This window comes from Odocoileus virginianus, chromosome 1 (assembly GCF_023699985.2).
Source record: "Odocoileus virginianus isolate 20LAN1187 ecotype Illinois chromosome 1, Ovbor_1.2, whole genome shotgun sequence".
Taxonomy (NCBI): domain Eukaryota; kingdom Metazoa; phylum Chordata; class Mammalia; order Artiodactyla; family Cervidae; genus Odocoileus; species Odocoileus virginianus.
In genome coordinates, this window is record NC_069674.1 from 68462292 (window position 1) to 68485654 (window position 23363).

General features: G+C 45.4%; 1 protein-coding gene across 6 annotated transcripts in view; it reads left to right on the forward strand.

Moving 5' to 3' along the window:
- Positions 1–23363, forward strand: part of ATXN7L1 (ataxin 7 like 1) — a 251977-nt gene that overhangs the window by 119680 nt on the left and 108934 nt on the right. The window contains exon 4 of one of the 6 annotated variants that reach the window (XM_020888579.2): positions 244–17820. The exons of the other annotated variants lie outside the window; for them this stretch is intronic. Within the exon in view, the coding sequence (XP_020744238.1) occupies positions 244–326 (83 nt within the window). The 3' untranslated portion in view covers positions 327–17820. Of the gene's footprint in view, positions 1–243; positions 17821–23363 lie in introns of those variants that run through there. 6 annotated transcript variants of the gene reach the window in all.

Sequence of the window (23363 nt, forward strand, 5' to 3'; positions counted from 1 at the left end):
TTCATTCCCCCGAAGCTGCTTTTTACTAGGAGATATATGGAAAAGAGTTGAAAGGAAAGAATAGAAAAATGGGGACATACATTTTGATAGAATGAGATCACAAAGACAGATTTAAAGTAACCAGTGTTTAATTTAGGGGGAAAAAAAGGCAATTGGCATGAATAATCATTTACAAATGTAATTTCCAAAGGAGCCCTGTTGATACCATTCAGCAAATGCCAACAAAGCATTTACTTTCTAAAGGGAGAAAGCAAGACAAGAGAAATGAAGGCATCTTCAGGAATGGACCAGAGGACATCCAAGCCATAGAGAAGAAGCAGGTGTGAAATGAATGATACAGAAGATAGACTCAACTTCTGAAAGATCTCAGAGAACTGGCATTGTCTGGAGAAGGCTTCCTGGAAGAGGAGACTCCCGCCGAGCCCCAAAGTGTGGACAAGCTTCCATGTACTGCAAATTCGTGAGCACATTCTGGTGACAGGGTTTAGGGAGAAAATGGGCTGGAGCAGAACAGGGGGCACCCATGGGATTCCTCTCTCCATGTCCACCACCACCACCACCCTGGTCCAAGCTATCATCACCTCTCGCCTGGACAACTGCAAAAGCCCGCCAGCTGTTTTTCCCTGCTTCCACTCTTGTTCCTCTGCAATTCATTCTGCACACAGAAATGAGAACCAGAAAAGTTAATCATATCATTCTCCTACCTTCTGTCTCCCCATTGCTCTGAAGCTAAAAGTAAAAAATCATTATCATGGCTACAAAGTCTTGTGTGGTCCGAACTACATCCTGTGCCGGGCTGCCTTTCAGCCTCTCTGTGCCAGGCCAGCTGGCCTTCAAAATCTCAGCACGCTGGGTATTCCTGCCAGGGGGCCCTTGCCCATGCTTTTCCTTCTCTGTGTATGATTTTCTTTCATCCCCTCTTCCTGAAACTGACTCATCCTTCAGAATGCATTTTAATGATTACCTTCTCTTAGAAGACTTCCTGATTGTTGTAACTTGGTCCACTCTCCCTCATACCTTAAAAACAAATGTTTGTGGTGTGAACTTACAAGTCATGTCTCCCCTGCTAGGCCATAATGGGCTTCCCAATCCACCTGCCAATGCAGGAGACGTGGGTATGATCCCTGGATCAAAAAGATCCCATGGAGAAGGAAATGGCAATCCACTCCAGTATTCTTGCCTGGGAAATGCCATGGACAGGGTAACTTGGCAGGCTGCAGTCCATGGAGTTGTAAGAGTCAGACACGACTTAGCAACTAAATAATAACATCTGGGCCACAAGCTCTGTGAGAGTAGGAACCCAGACTTTGCATTCCCCAGAGCCTATCACAGTTTTAATAACTAGGCATTGAATAGGTATCATGACGTGTCATTAGGAATAATGAGACTAGTTTAGAAATTCTACTTGACCAGTCAGTATGTAAGAGAGTACCATTGTGAATTACTGGCAAGAAAAACCTGAATTCATGTCCAGACTCTGCCACCTGCTGGCTATGCTGGTATGAATAAATCCCAGATCCTCGCAGAGCCTGTTTCTTCCTCTAAAGTGGAGGTACTAACAGGCACCTCACGTGGTTGTAGCAAGAAATTAATGAAATAATATAAAGACATTTTCAACTGTAAAACCAGGCATAAAGATGCCCTATCATTTTGCTCATGCCTGGTATCTTGGGTCATTAAACATCTGTAAGATGGATGGATGGATGGATGGGTGAACAGATTATCAGTTATAGAACCAGCACAAGAGCCAAGAAGAGAACCTGGCATAAGGACAGCATGCTGGAAGCCAGAAGAGGAGAGAGAATTTTTCAAAAAGTAGGAGGAGTCTTTTGATAGCCCAGAATATCACATACAGTAGAGCAGACAAGAATGGGGCGGGGGGTGGGGGCGGGAAATCATTTACTTTGAGTAGAAGGAAGTCAGTGATGACCTGAGGGTGTGTCTTCCTCAACTCTTTCTTGTTGGTGCTTTCAGTGGCATGCCTTATTTATAAATCACTTTACTGATTTTTAATCTTTTGGGGGGAAATCAAATTGATTCACATATACAGCAGAGCTGGCCAGATTACTCCAGCTGCTGCCAGCAGGTGCTGACAAGTGAAGAAGTGAACGTCAGAGGATAAGAAAATACACTAAACACTTACTTTAATAAGACCTAGAAAACATTAGTATTTAATAAATTGCCATGGATAACCTGGTTTCCGTTTCAAGGGTTGTTTCACTTTTCACTCCCTGCCTTCCAGTCAGAATAGGGCTGTATGTGTAGGCAGGGACCAGTGGTGTGAGCTCTGATGACAATTGCTCATTCCTATGTGCATTTTTCTGTCCCTGTGATCACACTTCACTTCCTACCACAACCATCCATGCAGAGTAAGTCACTCTAACACACACACACACACACACACACACACACAACACACACACACTAGCTGAGTTCCTGTCCTTTTGATTGGCTGCTTCTGCATCGTGGTAGGCCTTGGGCTTACCTTCCAGCCAGGCCCTGATCCAGCCAGTCTGTTTGTCCAGAAATAAAGGATAAGATTGCCAGTGCTTCAGACAGAAGAGTGTGATGGCTCACAGCCCAGCTGTTTCATCTAGGGCCCACTGTCTCCTAGCTTAGATCTCAAGTGTAGAAGATGGCTTTAATCATGCTTCCTTGGAGACGTGGTGTGAAGATTAAATGCCATAATGCATGTAACATGCTTAGGTTGAGCCCAGCCCAGCCTTAGAAGTGAGTTAATAGAAACCCAGAAGTCATGAGAGATTTAACCCCTTTTCCAAGATCTCCTCTATCTTTGAGCATCACTGTTGAGCCCCAGGGCCTAGCTGCCCTTGAGGAATTTCCCATGGTGGGTATTTCATCCAGCGAATAGCTCTTAGAGGCTGGAATTGGAAATCCTGAGGAGTGCATGAAGGGATTTTGGGGTGGGGGCTGGGGTGGGAATGGGGCAGGGCCAAGAAAAGGGTTCAGGAAAGAACTCTGTGGAGTTCCTAGTGATACAGAGATGAGGCCTGGAAGAGAAGCAGAAGGCAGCCAGGAAGGCAAGCAGTTAGACCAGAAACATTTGAGTAACACTGTCACAGAGCCCGAGCAGGAAGGCTATCCAAGGAGTTTCAAACATTCTAGAAAGGTAAACTAGACAATAACTAAGCGAAAAAAGTTTTTGAATCATATTTGCCTTTTCAATGAATTCAGATTAATTTGGTTTGGGGAATTTTAAAGACACACATTGTAATCATTGGAAATACCCTGGAGCGTTGTAAAGACCAGGGTTGGAAATCACTTTACCCTCTATATGCTGAGTAGAAATCAAGCTTGCAAGCAGATTTTTAAAACTCCTGAGCCCGGGAAAGAAATCAACCTGGCTGTCAAATCTACACTAAGTCCTGCTCCTGATTATCTCCTCCCACCCCCCGCCACCCTCTGGCTCCTTCTCTGCACTGTTGGCAGGGAGGATACACATTCCTGACTTCTTTCACAAATACAGTTCCTAAAAGAACCAAAGGAAGCATGGAGAATATAGAACCAGAATAGAACCAGAATGGGATCAGTTAAGTCCTCTGCCTAATTTCTTTTGTCAACCACCGCCCCCGCCACCCCACCGCCTGATGTCATTTAGGCCCCTTTTGTGGCTTTTCAACCAACACTGTAGCGAAGTTTCAAAGGCCAATTAGGTTTGAAGAGTACCTTGACTCTTTTTGTTGTTATGGTTATCTCTTGTCTTTTAAAAAAAAAATTGTTGAAGTATTGTCAATTTACAATGTTGTGTTAGTTTCAGGCATACAGTAAAGTGATTCAGTTATACACACATAAATATAAATATATTCTTTTTAATTCCCTGTGCTGTACCATGGGTCCTTTTTGGTTATCTATTTTATCTATAGTAGTATGTGTATTTTAAGAGTGCCTTGACTTTTAAATTTTTTATTATACCCATCAGTTTGGGAGCTTTTTTTTTCCTGTGCAAATCAAAACAGTCCCCATACATATTTAATTTAAAGCATTAAAAATCCTCCCATCTCCATGTATGACCCCATTCATTTCTTTTCTCTATTGTGTGGGTGCCATAGCCCTGGAGCATATAATTTAGGGTCCTGGACTTATTGGGGGTGTCTGGAGGTCACCGTTAAGTGGATACACTTCTTTATTAAGTCAATATTTGATAAAGCCTTTTGAAAATGCTAATAATATGTTCGTGGGACTGCCTGCTAAGATGAGAGAAAAGAAAAAAATTTAAAGCTTGCTTTTATTGCTCCAAACCGTAAGTAAATGGCCATATCTATCTTCCTTTCATCTATCATTTATATTTATTACATTTGGTGAGTCTGGTTAGTGGTTTAGATTCCTTAGGTTTTTACTACATCCAGATTCCTATTATGCAGTCGTCTCTGATAAAACCTAATGGGATACAACCCTGGACCCTGGAGCATAACGTGATGCCAGACCCCATTGCAAATGTGTTTCCTACTAAAGCAAACTATAGTGGAAAATATTAAAGAGAAACATTCCCCGGTCACTTCCAGTTGCAAAAAAAACTTCGTAAATCACTACTTCCTCAGAGAGCTCCCCCCAGATCATGTTTTTTTTCTCCCTGCCTCATTACCTCTATTTGAGAGCTCCCTTTCCCCACACACTCCTGAGAAAGCGATTATGGTGGTTTGTGCCCTCCTTAAAAACATGGCTTGTGTGCCAGTTGTTTTTTTTTAATGGGAAGTTATTTGCATTAAGAAATCATGCACTTGGATGTGTTGGCATGCACCAAGGGCAAAACCCAGACAGTAGGAAACTGCAGATTAGATGGCCTGAGTTTTCAACAGATAAATGATAAGGGAAATAAATGGAAGGAAGTGGTCACTTAAAAGTAGCATAAAAGATGTCTAAAAAATGGGTAAAACTAAGTGACAGTGTCTAAGGATACACAGTAGGGTGATAAAACCATAAATAAACACATGGAAACAAACACGTTAAGTCAAGAGTGTGGCTGCTTTGGAAGGAGGGAGGAGCTGTGATTAGGATAGGGATAGGATAGATGTGTGGAGGGACCCTGGGGGCTGGCAAGGTTCTTTTCCTCTGCCTGGTGTCCAGAGAGTGTTTGCCCATTTGTTTTGTGCAGGACTGAGTGTTTGCATGTTATTTTACAGAACAGAGTTTTCATTTAATGAGTCTGCTTGGGGTTCACATTACCTATAGTCTTTAAGGAATTTGACTTTGGCTTATAATAAAATATGTCTTACTTTCTCACAAAGAGGAATACCGCAATTCCAGCTGGAAAGGCACCAGTGGAGTTGTCTGGCAGTTCTGTCAAAATCGAAAAGGAAAAGAAGATCTATTGGTAGAGATTTTATGGGTTCTGGCTCCTGAAGACCTCCTGGTCTTTCTTTTTCCCCTCCTTTTATTTCTACAGTTAATGACCTAGTTCTTTGCTTTTCATCGTGGGTTGTGCTATGCTTAGTCGCTCAGTCGTGTCCTACTCTTTGCGACCTTATGGACTGTAGCCCACCAGGCTTCTCTGTCCATGGGGATTCTCCAGGCAAGTATACTGGAGTTGGTTGCCATCCCCTCCTCCAGGGGATCTTTCCAACCCAGGAATCAAGCTCAGGTCTCCTGCATTGCAGGCGGATGCTTTACCGTCTTAAGCGGTCATGGGTTACATACCCACAAACCTCCCTCACCGAAAACAAAACCTAGAACCCTGGTGACAGCCACGTCGCTCCTATCCTCCCTCCTCCCGGATCTGGGGTTATCTTTAAAGACCACGGCGGGGAATTCCCTGGTGGTCCAGAGTGGTGAGGACTCTGGACTTTCACCGCTCAGGGTCTGGGTTTAATCCTTGGTCGGGGAACTAAGATCCCACGAGCCTCACCATAGTAGCCAATAAATAAAGAACATGGGGTTTGCTTACTTTACTCACCCCGGCTGTTAGTCCCCCACGTTCTCCCCCTCTGTGGTCCCTGCAGATGCCAGTCTGAAGTGGTCACCCTAATGTGATTTTAGGGTGACCTCTGACAGACCTGTTCCTCCAGTTGGGATGTCATTCCTGAAGCTCAAGGCTTTCACCAAGGCATTTGCCATCTTAGTTTGAACGAGTTAGATGAGAGTTCGTTTCAATAGAGGGTGAAGTCATAAAGAACAGGACTCTGGAATCCTGAGGTGGGCGCCTCGTAAGGGAAGACCTGAAAAAGAGTTGGGAGTTTACCTTTTCTTTTTTTCTCTTCTCAGCAGATCTGGCCTCAACGTGTTGATATTCTGTAGCTTCAATCTAGAATCTCAGTAAAACACAACATTTACACCTGTCTCTGGGGCAGCTTCGTGAAGCTAGCCGTCCAGCGCCGTCAGTGCGGAAGCCTGAGTCCAGCCCATTGGGAATCAGGAGGGTGGGTCAGCTCTTTGAGGGTAGGGGCCTCGTCCGGGTTTGCTCCCCATTCAGTTCTCAGCCTCCAGCACAGGGCTTGGCACAGAGTAGATGCCCAGTAAAAACCTGATGAGCTGGGCTTCCCTGGTGGCTCAGTGGTAAAGCATCCACCTGCCAGTGCAGGAGACGTGGGTTCAATGCTTGATTCCAGAAGATTCCACATGCCGTGAGGTGTGAGGTGGAGCCCAGTCCGTGTGCTGTAACTGTTGAGCCTGTGCTTTCCAGCCCGGGAGCCACAACTGCTGAAGCCCGGCGCGCCCAGAGCCTGTGCTCCGCAACAAGGAAAGCCACTGCAATGAGAAGCCAGTGCACCGCAAGTAAAGAGTGGCCCCTGCTCACTGCAGCTAGAGAAAGTGCACGAAGCAACAAATGCCCAACACAGCTGAAAATAAATAAATAAATATTTTAAAAAGCAAAACACAGTTGATGAACAAATGAATAAACAAGGGACCAGGCCAACCAAACAGCTTGCAGCAGCAGAGGGAGCACAGGTGGGCAATGAGAAAGTCACTCTGATCCCTGCAGGCTTCTGGGGACATCACTTTCCTGGTCACCTCCACCCCTGAGCATCTCCTCATCTGTGGCCTAGGGTTGACCCCCTCCGCTCTGTGCCTCCCTGTCTTCAACAAGAAAATTGGCCAGTATCTCGTTTCTGAGAAGTGACAGCTCTTAGCACATTTCTCCCACTGGCTCAGTACTTTGAGGTCACAGAAGTATTTTCCCACACATTGTCTAAATTCATGTTGTCTAAAATCCCATAAAGTAGGTAACTCCCACTTTATAGAGGAGGAAACTGAGGCTGAGAGGATTAAAATGACGTTTGAGGGGCAGGGCTCTGCCTAGAACCTGGAGCTTTGGCTCCCCACGCCCAGTGTCGTTTCTGCTGCACTGCCCTTAGCACTGGTGCAGATCCACATGACGGGGGATCTGGAGTCAGCCCTTGCCCTCAGGGAGCTTAAAGCCTAATTCCAGCACAGAAATATCTACCTTAAATAATAAACATGGTTCAGTCAAAATATGTAGCACTGCTTGATCCTTCTCCAGTTTCACTTCACACAGATTCTGTGAAAGGTTATTTCACTGTTTTGTCTTAGAAAGGTTCTCTCTGTGCAAACTTACTGAGTATAGGCTGGGGTGGCCCAGCAGTCTTCACTGTCTGCTCTGGGAAGGAGAGCAGGGGAGAGCATAAATAATAGAAACCCAAAGGAAATCCCAAAGACCTTATTTAACCATTGGTGTCATTCTCACACTTCAGTGGATCTCGTTAGAAATAACCACATCGTAGATAGAAGAAGGAAAACAAGGATCTAAATAATCCGTAATCTAGAGAACTGTTCCATGACACAAGTATTGTAGCAGAGTTAACACTACTGCCTTGCACAAACAAATGTCTGTGCTCTGGGGCTTTCTTCCCTCTAACTCCTCTTACATCTCTTCTGATACTGTCTGTGACTGCAGGAGGGAGGCAGGGCTGGTACTGAGGCTTAGAAGCATTGACTTCTAAGCCAGTGACTTGCCCAAGGCTCCTCCTTTAGTGATATGGGAGGAATTTGAACCCACGCTCTTCTCAGCCCCCACCTCTTTTCCTACTTCCTTTCCTGCAGTGACCCCTCTTGGGCTCCTTTGTCAACCATCCTTAAGAAGGACCCAGCAGGAATTCCCTGGTGGCCTAGTGTTAGGACTCCAGGCTTTCATTGCCGTGGCCCAGGTTCAGTCCTTGGTCTTGCAGCGGCAGCTCGATGACTCATGTGCTCATGGCACCGGCTCTTGCCAACCCTGGCTCATGTTACAGTGGTTAAGCATTCACTGACCACTTTGCAGTGTTATAATCATTTAATCTATGCCTAGGAGGAAGAGATACTTTATTTAGAAGCTTAACAGTGAAAACCTCTGAGACTCCAGTTCACTATGATTACTTTGGGATGATCTCAGGATCTGCCCACTATGCTCCTGATCCACTTAGACTGGAAAGATAACTAAGAAGGGCTTTGTCCAAGATGCACGCAGCCAAAGTGCTGAGGACGATTGCGGCTAGGTTCAAGAAGGGAAGGCAGACAGATGCCAGAAGGCAGGATAAGGAGAAAAACATTTTAGGACCTTCAGAAAAATAACCAGGTCTTTTAATGCTCCTCTTAGAGTAAAATTGATCTGTTATCCTGGGTTGGAGATAGCACTGAGGTTCACACCAGTCTGTCGGCTTTGACTGCATATTAGGGCAACCTGGGCAGCTTTCACATATCCTGTTGGCAGGTTAAAACTGGCATCAGTTTTTTAAAACTCCACTTTGGTTTCAGTGTGCAACCAAGCTTGAGAACCAGTGATCAGATGGGTGGTAGTGGCTTTTCAGGTGTTGACTTGGCTGGTTGTTGTTCAGTCACTCAGTCGTCTCCGACTCTTTGCAACCCCATGGACTGCAGCACACCAGGCTTCCCTGTCCTTTCCATTTCCCAGAGCTTGCTCAAACCATGTCCTCTGAGTCGGTGGTGCCATCCAACCATCTCGTCCCCTTCTCCTCCTGCCCTCAATCTTTCCCAGCATCAGGGTCTTTTCTAGTGAGTCAGCTCTTCACAACAGGTGGCCAAAGTATTAGAGCTTCAGCTTCAGCGTCAGTCCTTCCAATGAATGTTCAGGGTTGATTTCCTTTAGGATTGACTAGTTTGATCTCCTTGCAGTCCAAGGGACTCTCAAGAGTCTTTTCCAACACCACAGTTCAAAAGCATCAGTTCTTAGGCCCTCAGCCTTTTTTATGGTCCAACTCTCATATCTATACACAACTATAGGGAAAACCATAGCTTTGACTATACAGACCTGGCTAGGTTAAACTACATTTCCCAGAATTCCCTATCCTGTGGGTTGCTCGTTGGCTGGGCCATGGAGAGATAATGGAGATCTGGAGTAGGAAGGCACAGCAGCAGCCGTTTTGCACCACTTGCGCTGTTGCCAGTCGGCTGCTCACCTCACTGGTGGGCAGAGGCCAGACCTGCAGTTGCTCCACCTTCCCCGGATCCTCATTCAGCCTCTCCGACTCCTGGGCCGAGTCTGTGTGTTTAGTTTCTTGAAGGGCTCAGGCTTCTGTGGGAACGTGCATAACATGGAAGTCAAAGGTATAAAGAATGGACAGAAGTTTCAGTTCATTCTCATGGGGTTCCATTTAAAGCTTATGAGCTCCAAATTGTTCTTGGTCTCTGCCACTTTCTGTCCTCCTTTCTTCCCATTGCCTGCCCTGTGGACTTCACACTCCATCATCAGATGCAAAAGCAACAGCCTTATAGAGGCCTTTTAGATAGCAGTTGCTGTTGCAAAAGGTCACATACTTGGAATCGACCCATAGATATACAGGTACATATACCTGTATGTTCAGATCCATTCTTGTAGGTTCGCTTCTTGGATCAAATGCTGACTAATACAGGTGGCTTTCAGAATTGAGGATTAAGGGATTGTCTGTATCCACAGAGAGAGATCCTGTTTAAGAAGGAGATGCCCGTGGCTCTGACTGAAGAGGAAGGCAGGTTTGACAGCTCCCTGTCTCCACCACTAACCCTGGGTGACATCTCAGGGGTGATTTGGAAACCTTCAGTAGATTGGTAGTATCCAGGCCTGGTGGTATGTGGGAAACCCCTGGGGAGATCTTAAACGTGCAAATTCTCAGGCTTCACTTCACATTTAGGAATCAGAATCTTGAAGGATTAGGGCTGAATGTGAGAATTTGTTGTTGTTGTTGTTGTTAGAGTATAGTTGCTCTTGGGGGCTTCCCAGGTGGTTCTAGTGGTAAAGAATCCACCTGCCAATGCAGGAGACACAAGAGATGCGGGTTCGATCCCTGGGTCAGGAATATCCCCTAAAGGAGGAAATGGCAACCCACTCCAGTATTCTTGCCTGGAAAATCCCATGGACAGAGGAACCTGGTGAGCTACAGTCCATGGGGTCTCAAAGAGTCAGACTGAGCACTTGTCAGCAGCAGCATAGTTGTTTTAGATGTGTCAGATTTAAAAAGCTTCCTTTACCCAAGCTTTTCTGGGGTGCTGGTAGCTTCTGTTTCTTGATCTGAGTGCTGGTTACATGAGGGTGTTTTGTACATCCAAAGTACGAATCACAGGTGACACATCTGTGATTTTTAGCGTCTCTTGTATGCATGTTATACCTCGATCAAATAAAATAAGTCCCACCTTCCCCTCCCTCATAATTCCATATTCCAGTGACTGGCCAAGATTCAGAACCACTGGACTAGCTGATTCCTTATATCCTTCATAGCAGTATTCAGAGAAGAGTAACATTAAAAAAAAAAATCCAGCAGTTGGGGAATAGTCAAGATGCATCTGTAACCCTAATGATACAGTTCCCTGCAGTTATTGCAGCCCTGAAGAGGAATATGAAACAGTGGGGCAGCGGGCCAGCTGGCAGTGATAGGAGTGAGTGGCAGGGGGCGTGAGAGAGGGCAGTCAGGACCATCACCTTGGAGCCAGACCATAGAAAGCTTTGGATGCCGACTGAGAAAAAAGGAAAAACCACTTTCAGAGTGAGTGCTTTATTTTAAGGAGCAGTGAGGGGCCTCTTACGGATTTTGAGGATGCTGATTGATAAAGGTGGCATTTTTGAAAATACAGTTGTAAATATAAAATTATATCATCCGTCATATTTAACTGCTCACAAAGACATTGTTCAAAACGCAAACTGGTGGATGACAGAGCGGGCCCTGCAGCTGGGAATTGGGACTTTATCTTCCTTTGGTGTGAAGACAGACTTTTCCATCTCAGCTTCTTTCTGAAGTGTCTATAATCTATACACTGTTCTGGCCTGCAATTAAATAGAAAATTTTTTTTTAAAAGATAAAGTCCCAGGTCTCCCATTTGAAGGCCTAGGAGGTTCCTATTGGGCATGGCTGTTATAGGTACAGTTAGATTTTGTAATCATAGTGCAGGGAGAAACCTCACCGGTTGATTCATTTTTTAGGCAATATGTCCAACAGTGGTTCTCAACAGGGAGTTTGGACTTGGGTGAGGGGGATTCAGAGGCGACAACAGAGAACTGGGTTGAATTACAATTATTTCTGGGGCTTTTTGAAATAAAGAAGTGGAGGCCCTACCTACACCCCCATGAATGGGTCTGCCACTCCTTCAGTCTGAGTCCACCAGCCTGTATCTTCTCTAATATCCAGGGATGGAGTTTAGACAACCTCTTTTTGTCACCCTTTTCTGAGCGTGACAACTTTCTATACCTTTGATTCTCACCCGCCCCATCCAAGAAAAGATAGCCTCAAAGTCTCGAACTGAGTTTTCAAAATAAGGGCAGAATTAGACCTTAAAAGCAAGTACCAGTTGAGAAAATCAACACCTCCCCCCTCAAAAAAAGAAAGAAAATCAAACCATAGACACGTCACCAGACTCCTTTTGAAAGACACATTTTCTTTCTCATTTTCATTTACAGTATTTTCATTTTATCTTTTCTTCCTCTAAATTCTATGTCCTTCATAGCAGAATTCAGAGAAGTAACCATACCCTAGACTCTATTTGGAGGACTATCTGGAGAACTCTTTGATTCCACAGGGAATCCCCTCTGAAACCCAACATGTTCTTAAACACCCCTCTCCCAACTCCCTGGCATGTGCAAAGGGCGTGCACAGACCTACCTTCACATTAGTTTCTGCTAAAATAGTTAGCAAGACAGATCTAATAAGGAGAACAGTAACATGGGCATTCCCAAGTGAGAGGCTGTTTCCTGGGCGTCCACGTTGTTTCCTTCCTTCCTCTCCTGCAGCATATTTGAGAATCCCTGTCCAGTGTCCACAAGTTGCCTCTCCTGCTCCCATCCCCATCCCCACCTCAGGGCCTTTCCCTAGACTTGCTGAGAACTCTTCTCCACCATTTTTTCTTTCCAGCATTTTTCAGGAAAGGGAAGCTCACTTTAATTGGCCTGCCCCACATTCCCCTTGGTCTCCCAGGGCGGGCCCAGCTCTGGGAACATGGAGGCAGCTCTGCCCACGCCCGGCTCCAGGTTATCTTGCTTTTACTCATGTGTGGCAGCACCCAGAGTGCTTCTCTTGGCCAGTCAAAGCTGGCAGAGGCACACGATGCAAAAGCTGAAAGCCCCAGACTGGAGGAGGAAGCCTCTGAAGGCAGGAGGGTGAGCCTCAGTTCTCCAGCCCAGTCATCGCCAGGCTCAGGTAGCCTGGAGGATATGTCGCTGGGTCATTGTCTGGCCAGAGGATTCCTGTCTCCATGGATCTCAGAAGCATTGCATCTGTCTGTCTGTTTATGTGGTCCAACCAGCACCATCTAATCAGAACAGAACCAGATTGCTGAAGCTGGAGAGGCCTCCAAGGTAACAGATCAGACCTCCACCTCCTCTTGTCACACCCCGACTCACTGAGGCTGTGCAGGTGATTTGCCCAGAGTCCCTCTGGTAGGAAGAACACTGGGCCACTCTTACAGGTATTCCAAGGCCAAGTCCAGCATTCCGCAACTGTCCCTTGCCGCTTCTCTCAAATGGAAGCTAAGTCTGTTGTGACTGTGTCTTCTCATAATTATTTTATGATCACAACTGTGGGTGGCCAAGACATTAACAGGTCCAACAGAGAGTCACAAGACCCTCAGACCTAGAAAAGTCATGGACCCACCCAGGCTGGGCTTTGGGGTTGGGAGGTATTGGTGTGTTTTATATATATGTGTGTGTGCTGTGCTAAGTCGCTTCAGTCATGTCAGATTCTGCAGCCCAGTGGACTGTAGCCTGCCAGGCTCCTCTCTGTCCGTGGGACTGTCCAGGCAAGAATACTGGAGTGGGTTGCCATGACGTCCTCCAGGGGATCTTACGAACCCAGGGATCAAACCTACATCTCTTATGTCTCCTGCATTGGCAGGCAAATTCTTTACCACTAGTGTCACCTGAGAAGCCCTTGTTTTATGTTTGCCTTTGTTTCTTCTTTCTTAGTCCTCTTCTCAGTTACTTTTTACTTTGGTCTCTAAGGGGCTTTTGCATAGGAAGAATTTTTCTGAGAACTATGAGTGTAGGTACAAGATGTAATGTCTCTTAACCTGGGTTTTGATAAGCTATACTGCATTGTGTTACAATGGAAAAAGTCATATCTTAAGTTATATATTTTATGTATGGAATTTGTGTACCGTGATTTTATATTTGTAACACATATATGTTTTGACATACTGATAGAAGTATCGGGGGAGGAAATGTGGATTTAATTACAGGGGGACTTTTTTTTAGATATAATTGTTATAACATTGTATTGCTTTAGGTATATAATATAATGATTAGATATATGTATGTATATTTTTTTAATTCATCCAAACAGTAGTGCACGTACCTACTGAAAAGTTCAGACAGCACCAAAAGGCCCCCCCACTGAGGTCACCCATTCACCCTCCTGGAGGCCACAGCTGTTAAATCCTCCCAAAGATGGGCAAGCATAGATGTGCTTATTTCTTTTTCTTGTTTAATGAATGACTGTATATTATATGCATCGTTCTGCTCCTTACCTTTCCAACATAATGGGTTCATTCATTACTTTAATAAAGATATATTGAGCTCCTGTTATGTGCCAAGCAGTGGCTGGAATCCAGGGAAACCAAGTAGATTCACAGCCTCTAAGAACTTGTTAGGGGATAGAAACAGTAAACAAATAAGCATATGATGGCAGGAGAAGAAAAGTCAGTGTGGAGAAGGGAAGGTTGTGTTCTTGTACATGAGCTAGTCAGGGAAGGCCTGTCTGAAGAGGCTTGAGGCCCCAGGCCCAGTGTGAAGTCAGAGCATTGTGGACACTTGGCGGAAGGACTGTGGACAAAGCGGGCAGCGGGGGAAGACCCTGAAGCTGGAGCAGCTGAGCTGGTCATGCTCCTGGACAACAAAGGGCTGGGTGCCTGAGCTGCTGGGGGTGAAGCATCCTGAGAAGGGAACCAGACCACACATGGAGGCTCAGTCAGCTAAACTCATGTAAGTACTTGGGTTTGATTCTGAGATGGAAGTTCTTGGACAGCTTTCAGATGGGAAGAGACAGGCTTACTGTGGTTGCTGGGTAGGGAACACCCAGTAGAAAGGGGAAGGGTAGGGTCAGATACCATCAGAAGGTGCCTGGGGAAATTCAGGCGAGAAATCATGGTGGCCTGGGTCAGACTGGTGGTGGTGACACTGGGGAAAAGTACGTTCTGGAGATCTTTGGAAGCGTGCCTCCCAGGTGTTTCAGTGGTAAAGAATCCACTTGCCAGTGCAGCAGACACAGGAGACTCGGGTTTGATCTCTGGATCAGGAAGATTCCCCTGGAGAAGGGAACGGCAACGCATTCCAGTATTCTTGCTGAAAAATGCCAGGGCTAGAGACCATGAGGTCAAAAAGAGTTGAACATGATAGCCATGCACACACATGGTGGATTGTCTGTGAGGTGTCAGAGAGCTTCAGGAGGCTACGGTGGCCCCTGGATTTGGGCCTGGACAGTGGGTGAATGGTGGTATTGGATGGAGATAAGGAAAAGCAGGGTGTTGGAGGAAGCAATCTAGCACCTGGCTATGGATGCATTTGTTACATTAGATGTGCCAGTTCAATGGGCAGGAGTTGGCAGATGGCTGGATATAGGATTGTGGACTTCAGACAGAGGTCAGGGTCAGAGAGACGAGTCTGAGGTTTATTAGCATATAGGTGGTCCTTAGAGCCCTGGGGACAGATGAAATTAGAGCAGCTGCCCAACATTTTTCATTCCATGGTTCCTCTGCAATAAACAGAGAGATGGACCTGGACCCCTGTCCTGACGGGGCCCCAGCCATTGCCCCAAAGGCCGAGGGGATCAATGTCCTGTCACAGCTGTCACTCCTTTGCAGTCGAATGCATAGTGTGGTTACACAGTGTGAAGGAGAAGAAAGAACTCTGGGCTGGGGTCAGGACCTGGGCTCTGGGGTCAGCTCAGGCACTGTCAGCTGTGTGATGACCAGCCTAAGGCCCTCCTGGGTCCTGGGCTCATCACCTGGAGGGACTGAACCAGGTGATCTCAGGATCCATCCAGCTGTAACATGGTTTTCCTGTAAGTCTACCAGTATGAAGAGTAAAAAGAATTCCCATACACCACTCACATTTAAGAAAAAAAACATTATAAGGACATTTGTACAGTGAAAGGGAAACCATGCAATCAATTTTGGAATGCTGCTGTTTGGGTTAAGGAAGGCGATTTCAAACTTAAGAGAAAAGTTGCAAAAATAGTTCAAACACTCCTCCTCATATGTGTGTGTGTGTATCCATTTTTACATTTTTAATTTATTATACATGTTTGAGCAGTTTGAGAGTAAGTTGCAAATATCATGTCCCTTTTCCCCTAAATATTTCAATGTGTATTTCCTAGAAACAAAGATATTCTCTTAGGTAACGGTAGTAAGTTATCAAAATCAGGAAACTAGTACCCTTGATATGGACGTGATTCAAATTTTGCCGGTACACTGTATAGCAAAAAAAAAAAAAAAAAAAGTTGGAAATCCAGGATGACCTGTGCCTTTAGTTAGCATGCCTAACTCAGGAACCATACTTCAGTCTGCCATCCACAGCCTTGACCCTTGTGAAGACTCAAAGTCATGTGTTTTGTAAAATGTCTTTTGATTTGGTTTGCCTGATGCTTCCTCATGGTTAGATTCAGGTTTTGCATTTGGGAGTGGCAGGCTCTTTAAAGGGGTGAAATCTGAGTCCTTAAAGGGAGTGAGATCTGAGTTGGGCCAAGGATGAACAGAAATCAGAACAGCCCTTTGAGTAGGTACCTGATCTCTCAGAAGCCTGAATGGGATATGAAAAAGAATATTCACCTGGTGTGGACATGGTGTGTGTGAAATACATTCTGAGCTACATTTTGGCAAGAGAGGGAACCCTCTCCCCAGTAGACTTATTCTCCCCTGTTTTTATGAGTGTCTGACAAATTGTTGCTTCTATATAAGGACTGCATGAGCAGTGACCCAAGGGCCAGTGATGGTTCTCATGTTTTACAAATGGGAGACCTGAGGCCCAGGGAGCACATGCATTTAGGGGCCTCCACTCTCATGCCGTTTCTACTCAGCTGTGCTATTTCAAGTGTTTCTCCAAAAATCTTTGCTTGGCTTTGCTCAAAACAAGGATTCAATAAAGACTCTAGCTCCGTTTTCCACTCATGTCAATGACTGATACTTGATTAGCGTTCAGGATTGCTGTCATCGGCATAATTTGCACAGATGCAGAGACCAATTTTGTTGTTACTGAGGCGGAAAGATCGATTTCCTCAGAAGTTATCAGGGTTAGAGGGAACCAATAATCACCAGGGTGTCTCGCTGGCTGATTCTGAAAGGAAGCTTTGTTGCCTCTGGCATCGTGAGCTTTTATGGTGATGAGCCAGGAGGCTGGGAGTTGGAAGGCCCAAGTGCATGTGTATGTGCACCGCCTGGCTCCTGCACCACGGCCGTGTGACAGGGCGCGGCGGTCAGCCTCCAAAGTAAAGAAACCTCAGCCACCATCGCTGCCTTCTCAGTGCTGCCCTGAGGGGCACGTGGGTCCTTGTAGAGATCACCTTGTAGGCATGGCCGATGCCATGGTGATCACTGCCTCCTTACCCAGCCAAGGATTCCTGAAGAGAAGACTTCCTTGCAGTCTGAACCGCTGAGCAAGGCTGCCCTGCCCACTCTTGGTGCAGCAGCTGGAGTGCTGGGTTCAAGTCCAGCTCTGCAGCAGACTGCCTAACCACTTCCAGGATCAGTGCGCTGAGTTCCGGGCCCCAGATCCTGGCACAGATATGCAGTCGTCACTGGTTTTTCCTCTTCTCCATCCTGTGCTTGCTGTCCATTTTCTTCTCCACACACTGTGTTCCTGCTCCTCCTTACATTGTGCTCCTGCTCCTCCTTTCCCCTCGGACTCCCTCAGTCAAAGCAAGAGTTGCTGTTCTGTGCCAGAATATAAATCGCATGGGCTTCCCTGGTGGCTCAGGGGTAGATAATCCACCTGCAATGTAGGAGATGCAGGCTCAGTCCCTAGGTCAGGAAGATCCCCTGAAGGAGAGCATGGCAACCCACTCCAGTAGTCTTGTCTGGGTACAAAGAGTCGGACTAAAGCAACTGAGCATGCACGCATAAACATGCAGTGGTTGGGAAGCTGAGTCCCTTCATCTCTGACTAGGAAAGTTTAAAAAACCCCAACAAATCCTGGTTTGCAAAGCAGTGAGCTTGGCCTTAGGAGACTGGCACTTCATCGTTTTAGCTGGAGGATCAGGGCTGGATGCTGGACTGGGTGTGGGTGTGTCAAGATGGGGAGGGGCGAACAGTGGACACTGGAAGGCATCCACTAGGGGTAGCTGTGGGTTCACCAGCCAGTGACCTGTTTTGTTGGAGGGACCAGATTGTATGTATGTATATGGGATGTGGGGTATCTATTTTGATTCAAAATGAAGATAACTTTCCTGGAAGTAAGAATATGGAAAAAATAAACAGTCTGAACATTTGCATGAATGGTTATGAATATGAACTAGGTTACAAATACAAGTATTTAGGATAGCAACAGGATGAACCCTCAGCAAGTGGTAGTCATTTTTTGTGGTGTTTAAGGGCATGGATTCTGGAGCAAAAATCCTAGGTTTACATCCCAGCTCCAGCATTTCTAGTTGCACAGCCTTGAGGAAGTTACTTCACCTCTCTATGTCTCAGTTTCTTTGTCTATAAAATGGGCATAATCATAACCTACATGGTAGGATTGTTGTGTCAATTAAATGAATTCATTTACATGAGACACTTAGAAAAGTGCGTGGCACATATTATCTACTATGTGAGAGTTATTTTCTGTTGTACTGATGAGAAAGTCAGTGGGAAAATTGGATTTTGCTTGTATCCAGGAATATTTTGAGAATACCAAAGAAGAGGTTGGTAATCCTGGACTTAGAACACAAGCTATATCTCAAGGCCAGATTTGTACACCAGACACAGGCACACGTGGAACAATGCATGCTTCCTCTTCTAAAGCCTTGGATCTCCAGGACAGACATTTGGATCTCTTTGATGCCATACATGATGATGTGTTCTTTGAATAAGGATCTTGACATTCACTGTGTTAGTTTCTTAGGGCAGCTGTAACAAAGTACCACAAAAGAAATTGATTGTCTCACAATTCTGGAAGCCAGATGACTGAGATAAGGTGTCAGCAGGCTTGGTTCCTTCTGTGGGCTGATTCTGTTCCGAGGCTCTTCCCAGATCCTAGTGGTTTGTGAACAGCCATTGACCTTTCTCTGCATGTGGGTGCATCACCCTGATCTTTCCTTCATCTTCCCATTGTGTTCTCCCTCTGTGTATCTGTCTCTGTGTTCAAATTCCCTTCTGCAGGACACTGTTGTGTTAGATTAGGTCCCACCCTAATGACCTTGTCTTAATTTGATCATCTGCAAAGAGCCTATTTCCAAATAAGGCTATATTCATAAGTGCTGGGGCTTCCCTGACAGCTCAGTTGGTAAAGAATCTGCCTGTAGTGTAAGAGACCCTGGTTTGATTCCTGGGTCAGGAGGATCCCCTGGAGAAGGGATAGGCTGCCCATTCCAGTATTCTTGGGCTTCTCTTGTGGCTCAACTGGTAAAGAATCCGCCTGCAATGAGGGAGACCTGGGTTCGATCCCTGGCTTGGTAAGATCCCCTGGAGAAGAGAAAGGCTATCCACTCCAGTATTCTGGCTTAGAGAATCTCATGGACCGTATAGTCCATGGGGTTGCAGAGAGTGGGACACGACTGAGCGACTTTCACTTCACTTCACTTCAATTCACTTCACTTCATAAGTACTGGGGGTTGAGACTTCAGCATCATTTAAGGGGATACAATTCAACCCCTTACATTCACAATCCATTAAGCCCTCATGTCTGAATTGCAGAAACTGCTTTCCAGCTGGCTGATCCATTACCCCTCACCTCTCATCCCCTCTCATTTTCCACAAAGGGAGGGAAAACTCCATTTTCACCACAAGGCATCTGTTGCGTTCCTAATACTGTGATCTGAAAACAACATCGAGCTCAAATGGATCAAAATCAAACACCATCAGCACCATGTTGAAAGCCCAGCCTGTACCATGTTGCAGGCTGGGGTATGACCTGGTTCTGGGTAAAGACTTCATTTTGTGTGAAGGACTCTACGTTGGCCCAGGGCTCCCTGGCTGAAGTTCAGCGTGGGAATGATTAGAGGGGCCGTGAGGGATCTTTTGAGTTTTCTCTGGGCTCTATTCTGGTACCCAGAGGCGGCCTCACAGTGCAATAGTATTAGCTTTGGGAAGTGCGTATCATCTCTGACCTGCTGCTGCCCAGCTGTGTGAACTTGGACCTGCCTCTCTGGAGATTAGTGTTCTCCTTAGTCCACTGGGGAAGTTGGATTCACAATAAAGCTCACTTTATCGTATTTAATCCTCACAGCAAACTGCTAAAACAGGTGTTGGTATCCCCATTTCACAGATAGGAAACCTCTTAATTAAGAAATTAAAGGACCCACATTTTATAATAAATGAACCTGCCTCTTTTTTTTCCTTTTCTATCATGATTTATCACAGGATTGAATATAGTTCCCTGTGCTATATGAAAGGTCCTTGTTAATTCATTCTATATATCTTAGTTTGCATCTGCTAATCCCAAATTCCCAGTTCCTCCCTCCCCCACCCTCCCTTCCCCTTGGCAACCAGAAGCTTGTTCTCTGTGTCTATAAGTCTGTTTCTGTGTCATGGATAAGTTTCATTTATGTCATATTTAAAATTCCATATAAGTGATATAATATGGTGTTTATCTTTCTCTTTTTGACTTACTTTGCTTAGTATAGTAATCTCTAGTCCATCCATGTTGCTGCAAATAGCATTATTTCATTCTTTTTTATGATTGAGTGAGTATTCAGTTCAGTTCAGTTCAGTTGCTCAGTCGTGTCCGACTCTTTGTGACCCCATGAACCACAGTATGCCAGGCCTCGCTGTCCCTCACCAACTCCTGGAGTCCACCTAAACCCATGTCCATTGAGTTGGTGATGCCATCCAATCATCTCATCCTCTGTCATCCCCTTCTCCTCCTGCCCTCAATCTTTCCCAGCATCAGGGTCTTTTCAAATGAGTCAGCTCTTCGCATCAGGTGGCCAAAGTATTGGAGTTTCAGCTTCAGCATCAGTCCTTCCAATGAACACCCAGGACTGATCTCCTTTAGGATGGACTGGTTGGATCTCCTTGCTGTCCAAGGGACTCTCAAGAGTCTTCTCCAACACCACAGTTCAAAAGCATCAATTCTCCGTTGTATATATGTATCACACCTTCTTTATCCATTCATCTGTTGATGGACATTATGGTTGCTTCCGTGTCTTAATTGCTGCTGTGAATATAGGGGTACATGATCCTTTTCGAATTATAGTTTTGTCCAGATATATGCCCAAGAATGGGATGACTGGATCATATGGCAATTGTGATTTTAGCTTTTTGAGGAACCTCCATACTGTTTTCCATAGTGGCTGCACCAATTTGCATTCCCACCAATAGTGTGGGAGTGTTCCCTTTACTCCATACCCTCTCCACCATTTGTTATTTGTAGACTTTTTAATGATGGCCATTCTGATTGTGAGGTGGTACCTCATTATAGATTTGATTTGCATTTCTCTAATAATTAGCGATGTTGAGCATCTTTTCATGTGCCTCTAAGGCATCTATATGTCTTCTATGGAGAAATGTCTGGTTTTTCTGCCCATTCTTTGATTGGGTTTTTTGTTTTTCTGTTATTGAATTGTATGAGCTGTTTGTATATTTTGGAAATTAAGCCCTTGTTGAAGTGACTTTGCCTCTTTAACTAATTCATAAATCCGAGTGGTTTTCCATCTCGGCTGCAGAGTATAATCACTTGGCTGGACTTTGGGTTTGAGGTTTGATGTCTCTGGGAGTCAGGACTGAGGAACCCTGTTTTGCAAGAGCTCTTCTTCAGGCAATTCTGATATAGTTCCAGCATTGAGAGCACTGCTATAAACGTCCTGTGACCCTCCCCGATTTAAAAGCTAGAGTAATGCATATTGCCTCTGTGCTTATTGCTAAGCTTCTTGGGCCTTCACTGACCGTTTTTCTCCCGTCTGACTTCCCCAGCCAATGCCCCTTTCTTGTAGTGTCTCACTTTGTGATCAATTGCCTTTGTGGCCCTCATGGGCTAGACTGGTCATCATGGAGCTGGATGCCTTCTACCAGATGGCTTACAGGTTCTGGCTTTCTGATCCTGACAGAGCCATCACCCTTCATTCACAGATTGTCTACACCATAGTTTTCAAATTGTCATTGAAACCCAGTAGTGGATCATGAAATCAGTAGAGCGATGCATTTAAAATGAAAATAGGGAAGAAAAGAGAACATAGGGTAGGTTACATAGTAAAGAAAAGCAATGTCCTATGAAATTTCTGTTTTGGATCACTCTAATGGGAGAAAGCTAAGAGGAACTAAAGAGCCTCTTGATGAGGGTGAAGGGGGAGAGTGAAAGAATCAGCTTAAGACTAAATGTTAAAAAACTAAGATCATGGCATCTGGCCCCATTACGGCATGGTAAATAGAAGGTGAAAAGGTGGAAGCAGTGACGGATTTCCTCTTCCTGGACTCCAGAATCACTGCGGATGGTGATTGCAACCATGAAATCAGAAGATGACAGCTTCCTGGCAGGAAAACGATGACAAACCTAGACAGTGTGTTAAAAAGCAGAGACGTTACTTTGTCATCAAAGGTCTGTATAGTCAAGGCTTTGGCCTTCCCCGTGGTCATGAACGGTTGTGAGAACTGGACCATAAAGAAGGCATGACACCAGTCAGTTGATGCCTTTGAACTGTGGTGCTGGAGAAGACTCCTGAGAGTCCCTTGGATAGCAAGCAGATCAAACCAGCCAATCTTAAGGGAGATCAACCCTACATATTAACTGGAAGGACTGACGCTGAAGCTCCAGTATTGTGGCCATCGGATGTGAACAGACAATTCATTGGAAAAGTCCCTGATGCTGGGAAATATTGAGGGCAGAAGGAGTAGAGGGTGTCAGAGGATGAGATGGCTGGACAGCATCACTGATGCAATGAGCATGAACTTGGGCAGACTCCAGGAGATGGTGAGGGACAGGGAGGCCTAGCATGCTACAGTTCATGGGGTCGCAAAGAGTCGGACACAACTGAAGTGACTGAGCACGTACACACACACAGACACACACACGTATATAGTCCAAATATATATTTTATATATGTATACACATATATGTATATATATGTGCATACATGCGTGCTCAGTCGTGTCCAACTCTTTGTGACCCTCTGGACTGTAGCCCACCAGGCTTCTCCTAGGATATATATAGGGATCTCCATGAAAAGCCCCTCTTACTGTGAGTTACAAAGTATAGCGCAGACAAAAAATGTTTCAACTGCCCTATATTGGCATATACGTACATTGCTTCAGAACATGAAATAAAATGCTACTCCTCTAAGGGCATAGAATGTTAGAGCAAGAGACCTAGAGGTCATCTGGTCCACGGATCTCCAAAACTGGTGCCCTGCAGCTGCATGAGGATCCCCTAGGAAATTTGTTAAAAATGCGAAATCCTCAGACCCAGCCCACAAAGTAAAATTCACTTGACCCAAGAATGTGTATTTTCTGATCCTGAGTTTTGGGAACCACCAATCTAATCCAATCTACGGAGAAGGCAATGGCACCCCACTCCAGTACTCTTGCCTGAAAATCCCATGGACAAAGGAGCCTGGTGGGCTGCAGTCCATGGGGTTGCGAAGAGTCGGACATGACTGAGCGACTTCACTTTCACTTTTCACTTTTATGCATTGGAGAAGGAAATGGCAACCCGCTCCAGTGTTCTTGCCTGGAGATTCCCAGGGATGGGGTCGCACAGAGTCGGACATGACTGAAGTGACTTAGCAGCAGCAGCAATCTAATCTACTTTCTTGATTTGACATTGAGCGGTGTGCCCAAGGTCATGTAGCTCATTAGTGGCAGAGCTGCGA